Below are 17,760 nucleotides of genomic sequence, written 5' to 3'. Positions count from 1 at the left end.
ACCTGGGAGAGACCCTGCACCCGCAGCCCCCAGGACCTGAAGGACCGGACTTTCACTGGAGGAGTGACCCCCAGGAGTCCCTCTCCCTTGACCAAGTGGAGGTTTCCCCGAGGAACCCCCCCCTTGCCTGCCTGCAGCGCTGAAGAGATCCCTAGATCTCCCATTGACTTCCATTACAAACCCGACGCTTGTTTCTACACTGCACCCGGCCGCCCCCGCGCTGCTGAGGGTGAAATTTCTGTGTGGGCTTGTGTCCCCCCCGGTGCCCTACAAAACCCCCCCTGGTCTGCCCTCCGAAGACGCGGGTACCTACCTGCAAGCAGACCGGAACCGGGGCACCCCCTTCTCTCCATTCTAGCCTATGTGTTTTGGGCACCACTTTGAACTCTGCACCTGACCGGCCCTGAGCTGCTGGTGTGGTGACTTTGGGGTTGCTCGGAACCCCCAACGGTGGGCTACCTTGGACCAAGAACTAAGCCCTGTAAGTGTCTTACTTACCTGGTAAAACTAACAAATACTTACCTCCCCTAGGAACTGTGAAAATTGCACTAAGTGTCCACTTTTAAAATAGCTATTTGTGAATAACTTGAAAAGTATACATGCAATTTTTATGATTTAAAGTTCCTAAAGTACTTACCTGCAATACCTTTCAAATAAGCTATTACATGTAGAATTTGAACCTGTGGTTCTTAAAATAAACTAAGAAAAGATATTTTTCTATATAAAAACCTATTGGCTGGATTTGTCTCTGAGTGTGTGTACCTCATTTATTGTCTATGTGTATGTGCAACAAATGCTTAACACTACTCCTTGGATAAGCCTACTGCTCGACCACACTACCACAAAATAGAGCATTAGTATTATCTATTTTTACCACTATTTTACCTCTAAGGGGAACCCTTGGACTCTGTGCATGCTATTCCTTACTTTGAAATAGCCCATACAGAGCCAACTTCCTACATTTAGGTGTTGCATCATGATCATAACATCTCTCCAACTTAGATTTTCTTTCTCTTAAGTACAGAATCATAACTTTCCTATAGGAAATGTTTTGTAATGACATACTGCGGAACCCGGTCTAAGCAAGAAAGGGCCACTCACAAACCACAGTCTCTGGTTATTTGCAGCATCTTATGTCACATCCTGTCAAATTCTCTTTGCCTGGCTGAGCTTCATTCAGTCCTGTGGACCTCCAAGCTGTCTTGAGCCTGGTTGGTCTTTCTCTTCAGAAAAAAAGCCAAGACGGGAAGAGGAGGAAAGGTATACAGCAGTCTTGAGGACCATCTAGGTGGAAAGTGTTTCTCTGAGAGAGTGACTGTAGGAAGTTGGCTCTGTATGTGCTATTTCAAAGTAAGGAATAGCATGCACAGAGTCCAAGGGTTCCCCTTAGAGGTAAAATAGTGGTAAAAAGAGATAATACTAATGCTCTATTTTGTGGTAGTGTGGTCGAGCAGTAGGCTTATCCAAGGAGTAGTGTTAAGCATTTGTTGTACATACACAGACAATAAATGAGGTACACACACTCAGAGACAAATCCAGCCAATAGGTTTTGTTATAGAAAAATATCTTTTCTTAGTTTATTTTAGGAACCACAGGTTCAAATTTAACATGTAATATCTTGTTTGAAAGGTATTGCAGGTAAGTACATTAGGAACTTTGAATCATTTCAATTGCATGTATACTTTTCAAGTTATTGACAAATAGCTACTTTAAAAGTGGACACAGTGCAATTTTCACAGTTCCTGGGGGAGGTAAGTTTTTGTTAGTTTTACCAGGTAAGTAAGACACTTACAGGGTTCAGTTCTTGGTCCAAGGTAGCCCACCGTTGGGGGTTCAGAGCAACCCCAAAGTCACCACACCAGCAGCTCAGGGCCGGTCAGGTGCAGAGTTCAAAGTGGTGCCCAAAACGCATAGCTAGAATGGAGAAGGGGGTGCCCCGGTTCCGGTCTGCTTGCAGGTAAGTACCCGCGTCTTCGGAGGGCAGACCAGGGGGGTTTTGTAGGGCACCGGGGGGGGACACAAGCCCACACAGAAATTTCACCCTCAGCGGCGCGGGGGCGGCCGGGTGCAGTGTAGAAACAAGCGTCGGGTTCGCAATGTTAGTCAATGAGAGATCACGGGATCTCTTCAGCGCTGCAGGCAGGCAAGGGGGGGGGGTTCCTCGGGGAAACCTCCACCTGGGCAAGGGAGAGGGACTCCTGGGGGTCACTTCTCCAGTGAAAGTTCAGTCCTTCAGGTCCTGGGGGCTGCGGGTGCAGGGTCTTTTCCAGGCGTCGGGACTTAGGTTTCAGAGAGTCGCGGTCAGGGGAAGCCTCGGGATTCCCTCTGCAGGCGGCGCTGTGGGGGCTCAGGGGGGACAGGTTTTTGTACTCACAGTATCAGAGTAGTCCTGGGGTCCCTCCTGAGGTGTTGGATCTCCACCAGCCGAGTCGGGGTCGCCAGGTGCAGTGTTGCAAGTCTCACGCTTCTTGCGGGGAGCTTGCAGGGTTCTTTCAAGGCTGCTGGAAACAAAGTTGCAGCCTTTCTTGGAGCAGGTCCGCTGTCCTCTGGAGTTTCTTGTCTTTTCGAAGCAGGGGCAGTCCTCAGAGGATGTCGAGGTCGCTGGTCCCTTTGGAAGGCGTCGCTGGAGCAGGATCTTTGGAAGGCAGGAGACAGGCCGGTGAGTTTCTGGGGCCAAGGCAGTTGTCGTCTTCTGGTCTTCCTCTGCAGGGGTTTTTCAGCTAGGCAGTCCTTCTTCTTGTAGTTGCCGGAATCTGATTTTCTAGGGTTCAGGGTAGCCCTTAAATACTAATTTTAAGGGCGTGTTTAGGTCTGGGGGGTTAGTAGCCAATGGCTACTAGCCCTGAGGGTGGGTACACCCTCTTTGTGCCTCCTCCCAAGGGGAGGGGGTCACAATCCTAACCCTATTGGGGGAATCCTCCATCTGCAAGATGGAGGATTTCTAAAAGTTAGAGTCACCTCAGCTCAGGACACCTTAGGGGCTGTCCTGACTGGCCAGTGACTCCTCCTTGTTGCTTTCTTTGTTCCCTCCAGCCTTGCCGCCAAAAGTGGGGGCCGTGGCCGGAGGGGGCGGGCAACTCCACTAAGCTGGAGTGCCCTGCTGGGCTGTGACAAAGGGGTGAGCCTTTGAGGCTCACCGCCAGGTGTTACAGCTCCTGCCTGGGGGAGGTGTTAGCATCTCCACCCAGTGCAGGCTTTGTTACTGGCCTCAGAGTGACAAAGGCACTCTCCCCATGGGGCCAGCAACATGTCTCTGGTGTGGCAGGCTGCTGGAACTAGTCAGCCTACACAGACAGTCGGTTAAGTTTCAGGGGGCACCTCTAAGGTGCCCTCTGTGGTGTATTTTACAATAAAATGTACACTGGCATCAGTGTGCATTTATTGTGCTGAGAAGTTTGATACCAAACTTCCCAGTTTTCAGTGTAGCCATTATGGTGCTGTGGAGTTCGTGTTTGACAGACTCCCAGACCATATACTCTTATGGCTACCCTGCACTTACAATGTCTAAGGTTTTGTTTAGACACTGTAGGGGTACCATGCTCATGCACTGGTACCCTCACCTATGGTATAGTGCACCCTGCCTTAGGGCTGTAAGGCCTGCTAGAGGGGTGTCTTACCTAAACTGCATAGGCAGTGAGAGGCTGGCATGGCACCCTGAGGGGAGTGCCATGTCGACTTACTCGTTTTGTCCTCACTAGCACACACAAGCTGGCAAGCAGTGTGTCTGTGCTGAGTGAGAGGTCTCCAGGGTGGCATAAGACATGCTGCAGCCCTTAGAGACCTTCCTTGGCATCAGGGCCCTTGGTACCAGAAGTACCAGTTACAAGGGACTTATCTGGATGCCAGGGTCTGCCAATTGTGGATACAAAAGTACAGGTTAGGGAAAGAACACTGGTGCTGGGGCCTGGTTAGCAGGCCTCAGCACACTTTCAATTGTAAACATAGCATCAGCAAAGGCAAAAAGTCAGGGGGCAACCATGCCAAGGAGGCATTTCCTTACAGTGACTGCTTGGGAAAATGTACCCTATCCAGGACCCCTCTGATGAACAAGTTCCTGCAATGGAGCCAGATCCATCTTTGGCATGTTTATAGTGAACACCAAAAATGCAAGGTTTTCCATTCTCGTTGGCCGGCCTTCAAAAGTCAGTTATTAAGGTACAGCTGACCTCTGAAGGTGTGCTGCGACCTTTGACATCACTTTTGTAAACACCCGAGAGGCACTGGTAAGGCCAAACTGGAGCACAGCAAACTGAACAATCACCTGGCAAATTACTGTAGGAAGTTGGCTCTGTATGCACTATTTCAAAGTAAGGAATAGTATGCACAGAGTCCAAGGGTTCCCCTTAGAGGTAAGATAGTGGCAAAAAGAGATAATACTAATGCTCTATTTTGTAGTAGTGTGGTCGAGCAGTAGGCTTATCCAAGGAGTAGTGTTAAGCATTTGTTGTACATACACAGGCAATAAATGAGGAACACACACTTAGAGACAAATCCAGCCAATAGGTTTTGTTATAGAAAAATATATTTTCTTAGTTTATTTTAAGAACCACCGGTTCAAATTCTACATGTAATATCTCATTTGAAAGGTATTGCAGGTAAGTACTTTAGGAACTTTGAATCATTACATTAGCATGTATACTTTTTACATAAAACACAATAAGCTGTTTTAAAAGTGGGCACTTAGTGCAATTTTCACAGTTCCTGGGGAGGTAAGTTTTTGTTAGTTTTTGTCAGGTAAGTAAATCACTTACAAGTCTCAGGTTTGGGTCCAAGGTAGCCCACCGTTGGGGGTTCAGAGCAACCCCAAAGTTACCACACCAGCAGCTCAGGGCCGGTCAGGTGCAGAGGTCAAAGAGGTGCCCAAAACGCATAGGCTTCAATGGAGAGAAGGGGGTGCCCCAGTTCCGGTCTGCCAGCAGGTAAGTACCCGCGTCGTCGGAGGGCAGACCAGGGGGGTTTTGTAGGGCACCGGGGGGGACACAAGTCCACACAAAAAGTACACCCTCCGCGGCACTGGGGCGGCCGGGTGCAGTGTAGAAACAAGCGTCTGGTTTTCAATGGAAATCAATGAGAGATCAAGGGATCTCTTCAGCGTTGCAGGCAGGCAAGGGGGGGGCTCCTCAGGGTAGCCACCACCTGGGCAAGGGAGAGGGCCTCCTGGGGGTCACTCCTGCACAGGAGTTCCGTTCCTTTAGGTACTGGGGGCTGCGGGTGCAGGGTCTTTTCCAGCCGTCGGGAAATGGAGTTCAGGCAGTCGCGGTCAGGGAGAGCCTCGGGATTCCCTCTGCAGGCGTCACTGTGGGGGCTCAGGGGGGACAACTTTGGTTACTCACGGTCTCGGAGTCGCCGGAGGGTCCTCCCTGAGGTGTTGGTTCTCCACCAGTCGAGTCGGGGTCGCCGGGCGCAGTGTTGCAAGTCTCACGCTTCTTGCGGGGAGTTGTAGGGGTCTTTAAAGCTGCTCCTTGAAACAAAGTTGCAGTTCTTTTGGAGCAGTGCCGCTGTCCTCGGGAGTTTCTTGGTCTCTTGGAAGCAGGGCAGTCCTCTGAGGATTCAGAGGTCGCTGGTCCTGGAGAAAGCGTTGCTGGAGCAGGGTTCTTTAGAAGGCAGGAGACAGGCCGGTAGGACTGGGGCCAAAGCAGTTGGTGTCTTCTTTCTTCTTCTGCAGGGGTTTTCAGCTCAGCAGTCTTCTTCTTCGGTAAGTTGCAGGAATCTAAATTCTTAGGTTCAGGGAAGCCCTTAAATACTAAATTTAAGGGCGTGTTTAGGTCTGGGGGGTTAGTAGCCAAGGGCTACTAGCCCTGAGGGTGGGTACACCCTCTTTGTGCTTCCTCCCAAGGGGAGGGGGTCACATCCCTAATCCTATTGGGGGAATCCTCCATCTGCAAGATGGAGGATTTCTAAAAGTTGGAGTCACTTCAGCTCAGGACACCTTAGGGGCTGTCCTGACTGGCCAGTGACTCCTCCTTGTTTCTCATTATTTTCTCCGGCCTTGCCGCCAAAAGTGGGGGCCGGGGCTGGAGGGGGCGGGCAACTCCACTAGCTGGAGTGTCCTGCGGTGTTGGCACAAAGGGGTGAGCCTTTGAGGCTCACCGCCAGGTGTGACAGCTCCTGCCTGGGGGAGGTGTTAGCATCTCCACCCAGTGCAGGCTTTGTTACTGGCCTCAGAGAGACAAAGGCACTCTCCCCATGGGGCCAGCAACATGTCTCGGTTGTGGCAGGCTGCTGGAACTAGTCAGCCTACACAGATAGTTGGTTAAGGTTTCAGGGGGCACCTCTAAGGTGCCCTCTGGGGTGTATTTTACAATAAAATGTACACTGGCATCAGTGTGCATTTATTGTGCTGAGAAGTTTGATACCAAACTTCCCAGTTTTCAGTGTAGCCATTATGGTGCTGTGGAGTTAGTGTAAAACAGACTCCCAGACCATATACTCTTATGGCTACCCTGCACTTACAATGTCTAAGGTATTGCTTAGACACTGTAGGGGCACAGTGCTCATGCACTGGTGCCCTCACCTATGGTATAGTGCACCCTGCCTTAGGGCTGTAAGGCCTACTAGAGGGGTGACTTATCTATACCTGCATAGGCAGTGAGAGGCTGGCATGGCACCCTGAGGGGAGTGCCATGTCGACTTACTCGTTTTGTTCTCACCAGCACACACAAGCTTGCAAGCAGGGTGTCTGTGCTGAGTGAGGGGTCTCCAGGGTGGCATACGACATGCTGCAGCCCTTAGAGACCTTCCTTGGCATCAGGGCCCTTGGTACCAGGGGTACCACTTACAAGGGACTTATCTGGATGCCAGGGTGTGCCAATTGTGGAATCAAAAGTACAGGTTAGGGAAAGAACACTGGTGCTGGGGCCTGGTTAGCAGGCCTCAGCACACTTTCAATTCAAAACATAGCATCAGCAAAGGCAAAAAGTCAGGGGGTAACCATGCCAAGGAGGCATTTCCTTACAATTACCAACTGCGGATAATGCCTGTGGGTTTGCAGGAAGGGAAAATAGAACTGTGTATCCTGCAGGTTCAACACTAACATCCAGTATCTAGCGTAGACGAAAATTGGGCCAGTGTGAACACCCTGAATTTGTCCTTCCGCAGAAAGGCATTCAGTGGGTAAAGATATAAACAAGAGGAAGGCCTCTGTCCTTCTTTGGCAAAAGGAAGTAGTAGGACCAACACACAGCTCTTACTTCTAAGGGTTCAACCTTGTCTATGGTTCCTTTGTCATTCCTCCATCAGCCAAGCTGATTGGGATGGCAGCAGCTTCGATGCATAAAGAAAAGGGAGGACGTAGCCCATCTTGACAAGTTGGAGGACCTAGGCGTCCTAATCATCTTGCTCCTGTTCAAGGAAACATCTGATCATGCCTCCTACAAGGTGTGTGTCAAAAAGGGCACACTAAAGAGGTTTTGCAGTTCTGGTTGCTAGAGGGTTGGGGGACTCAGCAGCACGTTGTCCGTGGCATCCTGAATGCGGACTATGGGTGCCGCGGCCTCAGGCACGAAATAGCTGAGAAGTCTGTTGTGCCCGTGGTGGGATTTGATGTTGGCGATATTGGAGTAGCATAGCATATACAAGAAAAGAGTGACCTGCCTGGTAAGTGCAGACAGCACCAGGCAACGTTCTGTATCACAACTCTTCTTAAAAAGTTCCAAAGTGAAGACCGCTTTTTTCACCAAAGAAGGGAGGAGCCATCAAATGGCATGTCCATTAAAGAGGTCTGGACATCCTCGGAGAAGCGTGTAGACCTCATTGAGGGCATGGCGCCAAAGCACCACACTTGTGCCCATTGTCCGACCCAAGCAGCCAGTTGAATCAAGGCCATACATTTCATAACAATATTGCTGCATCTCAGCTAAAGAAGCCCAGGTAGGTCTTCTGGAACTGCCAGGAAGATCTGATCAACTGTGTGCCATAAATCACATTACAAAAGTCCAGGAGGCAGCTAGCATTGACTGAGTTTAAGACTGACAGATGAAAACATACACTTGCCAAAAGTTTCCATGACTTTAGATTCACAGTCAAGATGAGTTGTGGAAAGGCATTAGGGTTCACTGGTAGATGCCTGAACCACTAGACTAGCTACATGCCACTTGAGACTGGGGCCTCAGAACGACTTTGCCCAAATGTCCAGAGAGTCTCGCTGAATGGCAAAAGAGGTTCAGTAAGTGTTGAGTGAGGCTGAAGAACCTCACTCAGTAATTTAGTTTTTACCTCCACTGTAGGGAGCTGAAGGTCAAGAACCTATGCAGCCCAGTTCATCACCACAGCTATAGAGACACTCTCCTTTGTGGCAAGACCTGGGGGAGAGACCAGACCAGTGCCTGGGGAGGTATCCAGACCACTGGTATGTTGTAATTTGAAATACCATTTGTCTTCATCTTATTGTGGGCAAATTGTCCCCCTCATCACATTATTGTCTGAATCTGGTCCAAAAAGCAGATGTAAAGTGTGAGCTGTGCCATGTGGTAAAGGCAATGTAACTGAGTCATAAGAATTGTTTAATCCCTCCAGTTGGATCGAAGGGCATCCTCGTTAAAAGTCAACACAAGGCAGAGACCACTAAAGCTAACAGCTCCTTTTCTGGTGCTGCCGGCACCACCCTCAATGTGAATACAGACATAGAAAGTGGTACCAGAACCGGTCAGCATCGAAGCTGGTGAGGAAGAAAAACAGTTCAAGAGGCACAGACGGCACCAAGGGAGAAACCGCTAGCAGGACTTTGACTGGAGACCTCTAAGGATCCTTGAGGCCCAAGGTGCACCAGAATGGAGCTGTAAGCGTGCCAAACATGCACAACTTGGCCTTCCATGAGGCCTCTATAATTGCTGTGACGCTACTGATAAAACAGGGAATTTGGGTTGCATCCGGTTCAAACTCTGAATCAGCTCTGCAGGAGTTCAGGAATAAGACCAAGATACACACTGATGCCCTTGTACAATCTCTGAAGTTTCAGAGTGGCAGAAAGGGGCTGATTGCCTATTCGATTACTTGTATTTCTTTTTGGACTTAACTGAAGGCAAGAGTTCTGTTTTAGAGCTTCCAGATCCAATTGTTTGCCCTATGGGAATATTCACAAGATGTAAATCTGTGGATACAAGTATCCATCAAAAAGAGTCAAAAAAAAAAAGCACACTACGTCCTACAGTGTGATAAAATCTCATAAAATAGGCTGTAAGAGCCAGGGTAAAACTAGTTTTCCAATAAGTGATTGTAGGAAGAATTCCGTTGGCAATAACCAATAATTTTACAAGCTAGTTCGGCTTTACTATAGTAATAAGCAATTTTAATAGTTAAGAGGATGTACTATCTAATTACAGGTCGCCCATTACGTCAGTGAGTGGATTTTCTGCTACCTCGGGTTGAAGCAAGGGTTGGTGTCTAATATTTTAAAGTATTATTTTTACATTATTTTAATTAGGCAACGTATAATGATCTAATATTTATAATATTATTCACAAGAAAATATTAATGATGACACCGAAGATCACTCAATAGCTTACTACAGTTACTTACATTGTTAGTTCAAGGGCCGCTGGGTTCTCTATTGACACTGTCAAGATTCCTCCACTCGTAGTGGACGTCCGCCACCTAATGTAATGAGAACAGAAGTACGTAAGGCAGAACACACAGCATGTTGTGCTTTTGTAATACCATACATTCTATGGCAAAAAACAAAATACAGCAACATGCAGCTTCTATATTAAAGTTGTTTGCAGCCTAAACACAAGATAACTTTATTCTTAATCATGTAAATAAAGAAAATTAATTTTAGTTCTAGTTTTCTTTATGGAATAGCCTTTGAAGACTAATCCCATCCATGTGCGAGATCCACAGGCACTTTTATTATTCCTTTAATTTGTGAAGTGCATCAAGCACAGCTAAGTCAAACAAAGGCTCTTTTTAAGGTGTCACCAACAAACAGCTATGCCTCTTATCTAAGACCTATTATCACAATTACACCAGAATATATCCATTTAATGGGCTATGCACCAGTCTCTTCCTCCTGATTAGATGATCTTTTCTCTCATTTCTCTGATTTATAATCTGGGTCTTTCCTACCTATTCTTTGTACCACTTTTAAAGCATTTCTTCTTTACTGTGTTCGGATTGAATGTCTTGTGTGCTCCAGCTTCCTGCATTGAAGAACTTCTCTTTTTTTCTTTTAGCACTCTACTGGAGACTGGAGTGAACGCATTTTTTGCTCTCTCCTTGTATGGTGCTTCCACCACAAAAACTTTGCCCTGCCACCCAGCGCTCCAGGTTGCTTGTTCTTCCTCTACCGCTGCCAGCCAAGCTTTTTTTCTTGCTTTTCATTTTTCCCAATTCCCCTGCCTCAAGAACTTCCATTGCTTTCCTGCCTCCCCCCTTTTCTCCCACCAATGACTTCTGTCCCATGTCCTCTGCCAGTGACCTTCCACACCCATATTCACATTTAAAAAAAAAAAATAATAATATTAATTTTGTGAGCCCAGTCCACTTTTTTGTTCAAAGTGAATAGGTTTGCTTTGACATCCAGAAAACTAGACTCAATTCAGCCAATACTAGTTTCAAAATGTTAATATTTTACATATAATATTGTATGTATCTACCCTACTGCCTGCATTAACTAGTCTTACTTGGCATTTTCATTTAAAAAGAAGCCAATTACAATTAGATGGTTGTTTCTTAAAATTGTGAATATCAAACATAAGAGGAATGAAGGTGAATGGATCCAGTTATGGGGCAGCCCTGGTAAGCTGAAAATTCAACATTAAACGTCTAACAGTACCGCCTTTGTCCAACATAGCTTTTACCACACGATCCTGCCTCCTCTCAAATAGGAGGAGTCCCCGATATTGAAATGGAGGTGGACGGGTCTGTATGATTTTAGTGAAGATCTTCTTTTGGGTCTCACTTACTGAACAATGCAAGTTGTTTGCAAAAGGCTTCTTGTCAACACAGAGGGCTTGGAGCGTACCTACTGCTTACCATGGGTTGGCTTTGAGGGGGACTTTACTTCTTTTTCTAATACTTGTTCCTCCTATGGGACATTGCTGCACTACTTGAGACCTTCCACTGTTCACTTTTCAATATGTTGTGTTTTCGGTTAAGTGCTCCCAAAGAATAAATGTGTTTCCAGCCATTTCCCTCACATACTTCTTTTTTCCCCCCATCCGATACGGTCTATGTTTACTTTCTCATGGTTTGCTTCTCTCCCAGTCCACTCTGTGGTACACTCACCTATGTGTGCTGCGACACCCAAAGGCAAGACCTATTGGCTTTGAAAGCACTTGCATTTTTTTTTTTTACACATCTCTAACTGCATCATAAACTGGATTCAGCAGAGAAAAAAACCAATCTCACATTACTAACTCAGAAGAGAAGAAAGAGATGCATCTCTAGTATCACCAGGAACAGAAAAGCTGCAAGGCAATCCAGTGACAGAGCCCATGTAAACCTACAACTATCACTTGATTACTTTGAAACAAAAACGCCACCGTGCATTGTAACAGCCAAACCGTCATCTCGCAGGACCTACTAGCACACTATTATGAAAACGGAAAATAAATTAAAAACACAAAAAATAAAAACAAACGCTTAAACATGCTGCCATGCTACCTGCATTCCAATGTTGTTCACCTTCAGACATTAAAAAGAGGTACCACACATCATGTAATCAAGCAATAGGTATCTCTCCCATTAGCAGTGATCTTGTCCATGGATACCAAGTGCCAAATCCTATTATGCCATGTAGGACTCAGTCTCATTTGGCTTTCAGCCAGCACTGAATATGGACAGCTTTCAGTTTATTTAAAAGAGCAATCCCTTCAACAGTCAGATGGGGAGTCAAGGTATATCTTGACTAGTCTAACAGGGGTCATGTACAATATGTAAGCATATTTTTATAACAATTATGCATACACTGAACGCATGCCCACGCTTTCAAAACCCAATCCCAGATGTAGACTTAGTGTCCAATTTTGTACATAACTTCACTTCAAATATAAGGTTCCCATCATAAGCCATATTTCAGCGTAAGATCAGACAAAGGAAATCTCTAAAATATGAATGTGGGAAAAGGCCTCACAAAGGCAGTTTTCGATGTGCAGCATTTGAAATGGAGGTAAGACCCTCTAGCCCGGTGGTCCGACCAATTTCAATGAAGAAGCTGAAAGTATCAGAACTGTTCAGTGTTGGGTAAGCTGGATAAGGTTTTGTACACTTTAAAATACACAAGGGAGGCCTTGGCATAAAGTCAACTTGGTACACATACCTCTCATAAGAACTATGCCCAGTAAATTACTGGGTTAAATGTCTGCATAAAATCTGAGATGCAGAAGGTAGGGTTCACAGGGCAATAAAACAACCTTTGTGACGCTCCAACAGTTTAGTGTATTCACAGTGGCATTTAAAACAGCGCAGTCCTCAGAGGTATGTAGTGATGAACCAGGGAACTCGCACTGAAGGACTGCTGCACAGGATTGTAAAATATTTCCAAGCTTCACACTGCAGGACAAAGACTAAAGACTAATCTAAAAGAGCTCAGATTGGCTTCCAAAATGTACCCTTCTATGCCTGTGACAGATGGTGCTCCATCAGTCGCAGAAGAAGGCTAGTCCCATCTCAAAACTCAGGAGGTGTGTTGGCCCATTTAAACCAATGTATTGAAATCTGTACATATTGGATGACATAGGGTGAGGCTCATCTGGGAATGTTTGTATCTGTACCCGATACAAGCTGCTATGCATCTCAGCCAGTGGTCGAGGCCCATACTTTTAGGATTTATGAAACACTGTTCCCCTACTTTTTATAAAAAGACAACCATACCGGGAGCAGCTAATTATAACAGTTTCAATGCCTCAACTAAAGTACCATTCAGAGAGTCTCCTGTGCGGTGAAACCAAAGCTGAGCAGACAGTTAAACAACGTTTCCTGCCAGGGCGCCTGCTTGCCTGAATGAAATACGAATGTGCGCTACAGGTTCATCTGCAAATGTAAAGGATGCTTGGGAGCTGGTACTAGCTTTAGCTGATCCAATCACAACACTCAAAGCTCTGTGATGCAAAAGGTGTATTGTTTTCAATTGGTGGAGCAGAGTTGACAAGTGGGCTGTGAAGCGTGTGCTTTTAATTGTATTTATATCGCGCTTACCTCACCTGGAGGTGCTGAAGGGACAGTAATGTTTAAAAAAACAAAAATTGCATTATGTACACTCTGGGTATCACTAAACTATATTTTGGAAGCACAGTTTTATCTTGAACATTTAGCAAATTTTGTAGTAGTCTATCTTGTACCGTGTGTAATGCAAGTTAAAAATAATAAATTACCTATTCACAGTGATTTCTGTGATAGGCTGTGACCTCGCAGCACTAAAACTATACACAAATCACTTTCCTCCACTACAATTAAAAGAAATATATGCTGGGAACAGGGTCCCCAACATGGTGAATGCGGTCGGACTTCTTCTCAGCCAGGGTAGGGCTGAACTCAGGGCCGCCTGGCTGATTACAACTCACCTTATCGCCAGCTAGCCTTTCCCGGACGGTCTGACTGGGAGGGGGTGGGGAGGGAGGGGGACGGGGGACGACGACGGGTGGGGAAGAGATGCCGTTTACTGCTCAAAAAGCCATGTCTTGAGGTACTTTCTGAAGGTCCGGAGGTCCTGGGTCTTGCGTAGGTTGGTGGGGAGGGAGTTCCAGGTCTTGGAGGAGAGGTCGGAGAAGGATCTGCCTCCTGTGGTGGTGCGTTGGATGCGGGGGACTGTGGTGAGGGCGAGGTCAGCAGAGCAGAGGAGTCAAGTGGGTGCGTGGAAGTTCTCATTCATTGAGGTTGGCTGGTCCAGTGTTGTGGATGGACTTGTGAGCGTGGATGAGGACTTTGAAGATGATCCTTTTGCTGACGGGCAGCAAGTGAAGGGATCTGAGGCGAGCGGAGATGTGTTTGTGGCGTGGGAGGTTGAGGATGAGACGTGCAGCTGCGTTCTGGATTCGCTGGAGTTTCTGCTGAAGTTTGGCTGTGGTACCAGCACATAGGGTGTTTCCGTAGTCTAATCTACTGCTGATGAGTGGCTGGGGGACGGTTTTTCTGGTTTCTATGGGAATCCATTTGAAGGTGTGTAAGGAAATGCCTCCTTGGCATGGTTGCCCCCTGACTTTTTGCCTTTGCTGATGCTATGTTTACAATTGAAAGTGTGCTGAGGCCTGCTAACCAGGCCCCAGCACCAGTGTTCTTTCCCTAACCTGTACTTTTGTATCCACAATTGGCAGACCCTGGCATCCAGATAAGCCCCTTGTAACTGGTACTTCTAGTACCAAGGGCCCTGATGCCAAGGAAGGTCTCTAAGGGCTGCAGCATGTCTTATGCCACCCTGGAGACCTCTCACTCAGCACAGACACACTGCTTGCCAGCTTGTGTGTGCTAGTGAGAACAAAACGAGTAAGTCGACATGGCACTCCCCTCAGGGTGCCATGCCAGCCTCTCACTGCCTATGCAGTATAGGTAAGACACCCCTCTAGCAGGCCTTACAGCCCTAAGGCAGGGTGCACTATACCATAGGTGAGGGTACCAGTGCATGAGCATGGTACCCCTACAGTGTCTAAACAAAACCTTAGACATTGTAAGTGCAGGGTAGCCATAAGAGTATATGGTCTGGGAGTCTGTCAAACACGAACTCCCCAGCACCATAATGGCTACACTGAAAACTGAGAAGTTTGGTATCAAACTTCTCAGCACAATAAATGCACACTGATACCAGTGTACATTTTATTGTAAAATACACCCCAGAGGGCACCTTAGAGGTGCCCCCTGAAACTTAAACCAACTATCTGTGTAGGCTGACTAGTTCTAGCAGCCTGCCACAAACCGAGACATGTTGCTGGCCCCATGGGGAGAGTGCCTTTGTCACCCTGAGGCCAGTAACAAAGCCTGCACTGGGTGGAGATGCTAACACCTCCCCCAGGCAGGAATTGTCACACCTGGCGGTGAGCCTCAAAGGCTCACCTCCTTTGTGCCAACCCAGCAGGACACTCCAGCTAGTGGAGTTGCCCGCCCCCTCCGGCCAGGCCCCACTTTTGGCGGCAAGGCCGGAGAAGATAATGAGAAAAACAAGGAGGAGTCACTGACCAGTCAGGACAGCCCCTAAGGTGTCCTGAGCTGAGGTGACTAACTTTTAGAAATCCTCCATCTTGCAGATGGAGGATTCCCCCAATAGGGTTAGGATTGTGACCCCCTCCCCTTGGGAGGAGGCCCAAAGAGGGTGTACCCACCCTCAGGGCTAGTAGCCATTGGCTACTAACCCCCCAGACCTAAACACGCCCTTAAATTTAGTATTTAAGGGCTACCCTGAACCCTAGAAAATCAGATTCCTGCAACTACAAGAAGAAGGACTGCCTAGCTGAAAACCCCTGCAGAGGAAGACCAGAAGACGACAACTGCCTTGGCTCCAGAAACTCACCGGCCTGTCTCCTGCCTTCCAAAGATCCTGCTCCAGCGACGCCTTCCAAAGGGACCGGCGACCTCGACATCCTCTGAGGACTGCCCCGGCTTCGAAAAGACAAGAAACTCCCGAGGACAGCGGACCTGCTCCAAGAAAAGCTGCAACTTTGTTTCCAGCAGCTCCAGAGAACCCTGCAAGCTCCCCGCAAGAAGCGTGAGACTTGCAACACTGCACCCGGCGACCCCGACTCGGCTGGTGGCGATCCAACACCTCAGGAGGGACCCCAGGACTACTCTAAGACTGTGAGTACAAAAACCTGTCCCCCCTGAGCCCCCACAGCGCCGCCTGCAGAGGGAATCCCGAGGCTTCCCCTGACCGCGACTCTTTGAACCTAAAGTCCCGACACCTGGGAGAGACCCTGCACCCGCAGCCCCCAGGACCTGAAGGACCGGACTTTCACTGGAGGAGTGACCCCCAGGAGTCCCTCTCCCTTGACCAAGTGGAGGTTTCCCCGAGGAACCCCCCCCTTGCCTGCCTGCAGCGCTAAAGAGATCCCTAGATCTCCCATTGACTTCCATTACAAACCCGACGCTTGTTTCTACACTGCACCCGGCCGCCCCCGCGCTGCTGAGGGTGAAATTTCTGTGTGGGCTTGTGTCCCCCCCGGTGCCCTACAAAACCCCCCTGGTCTGCCCTCCGAAGACGCGGGTACTTACCTGCAAGCAGACCGGAACCGGGGCACCCCCTTCTCTCCATTCTAGCCTATGTGTTTTGGGCACCACTTTGAACTCTGCACCTGACCGGCCCTGAGCTGCTGGTGTGGTGACTTTGGGGTTGCTCTGAACCCCCAACGGTGGGCTACCTTGGACCAAGAACTGAACCCTGTAAGTGTCTTACTTACCTGGTAAAACTAACAAATACTTACCTCCCCTAGGAACTGTGAAAATTGCACTAAGTGTCCACTTTTAAAACAGCTATTTGTGAATAACTTGAAAAGTATACATGCAATTTTTATGATTTAAAGTTCCTAAAGTACTTACCTGCAATACCTTTCAAATGAGCTATTACATGTAGAATTTGAACCTGTGGTTCTTAAAATAAACTAAGAAAAGATATTTTTCTATATAAAAACCTATTGGCTGGATTTGTCTCTGAGTGTGTGTACCCCATTTATTGTCTATGTGTATGTACAACAAATGCTTAACACTACTCCTTGGATAAGCCTACTGCTCGACCACACTACCACAAAATAGAGCATTAGTATTATCTATTTTTACCACTATTTTACCTCTAAGGGGAACCCTTGGACTCTGTGCATGCTATTCCTTACTTTGAAATAGCACATACAGAGCCAACTTCCTACAAGGTGTTCTGTAGCATGCGAAGCGTGTTGAAACAGGAGGATGATAATGTGCTGATTTGCTGGGCCATGGAGAGAAAGGAGTCGAAGATGATGCTGAGGTTGCGTGCATGGGTGGAGGGTGTTGGGGGTGAACCTAGGGCGGTGGGCCACTAGGAGTCATCCCATACTGTCTTGTTGGGGGCAAAGATGATGATTTCTGTTTTGTTGGAATTGAGTTTGAGGAGGCCTGCTGTCATCCATTTGGTGGTGTCGAGGAGTCCGGCGTGGAGGTTTGTGTTGGCGGTGGAAGGGTTCCTGGCGAGGGAGATGACGAGCTGGGTGTCGTCTGCGTACAAGATGGTGATTCCGTGGGGGCGGAGGATGTTGGGAAAGCGTATTACAATTTTCTAGCCGGTCAGCCCGGCAGGAACACTGTAATACGCTCAAGGGGATGCCACAGGTATGATGGTGGCATCTTCCCCACAGCTTTGGCAGTCCGCTTTTAGGACCGCCAAAGTCTTAATGAGGCCCTTAATTCCGTGGCTCTCTGGTTATACAAGACTTCTGCAGTGCGTTAACTAAGAGGTTTCATAATTTATCATAATGCATTTCCCAATGAGTAACAACATTTTAAAATATATTTTTCATTTAAGCTGCATGCTATTTTGTATGTAGCTACCCGACTATGAAGGACCAGAAAAAAAAAAAGAAATTACAGAATATATTTTTTTAACCTCTTTATTGCGGGCGTCGCCCACTGGCTGACGCCCACACTAACTCCCTGGTGCGGGTCACGACCAGTGGCCGACACCAGGGAGGGGGTTAATAAATCCTCAGGATTTTTTTTTATCCCTGGGAGACACGGAAGCTCTTCCGTGTCTCCCCCCGCCCCCCACCCGCCACGTTAGTATGTGGATTTCCCCCATCGGAGCAGGAAGCGGCCTTGCGGCCACTTCCTTCTCCAATGGGGAAAAACTGCCACAAACGGCCTTCCCCACGT

At 47.7% G+C, this 17,760-nt stretch overlaps 1 protein-coding gene across 2 annotated transcripts in view; it reads right to left on the bottom strand.

The window, feature by feature from the left end:
- Window positions 1-17,760, bottom strand: part of FYTTD1 (forty-two-three domain containing 1) — a 152,090-nt gene that overhangs the window by 24,657 nt on the left and 109,673 nt on the right. For both annotated transcript variants that reach the window (XM_069212840.1, XM_069212841.1), the window contains one exon: window positions 9,517-9,591. In XM_069212840.1, the coding sequence (XP_069068941.1) occupies window positions 9,517-9,591 (75 nt within the window). The remainder of the gene's footprint in view (window positions 1-9,516; window positions 9,592-17,760) is intronic.

The sequence above is a fragment of the Pleurodeles waltl genome, chromosome 11, assembly GCF_031143425.1.
Source record: "Pleurodeles waltl isolate 20211129_DDA chromosome 11, aPleWal1.hap1.20221129, whole genome shotgun sequence".
NCBI lineage: Eukaryota > Metazoa > Chordata > Amphibia > Caudata > Salamandridae > Pleurodeles > Pleurodeles waltl.
The sequence above is the reverse complement of the archived record's forward strand: the minus strand, read 5'-3'. Positions and strand labels throughout refer to the sequence as shown.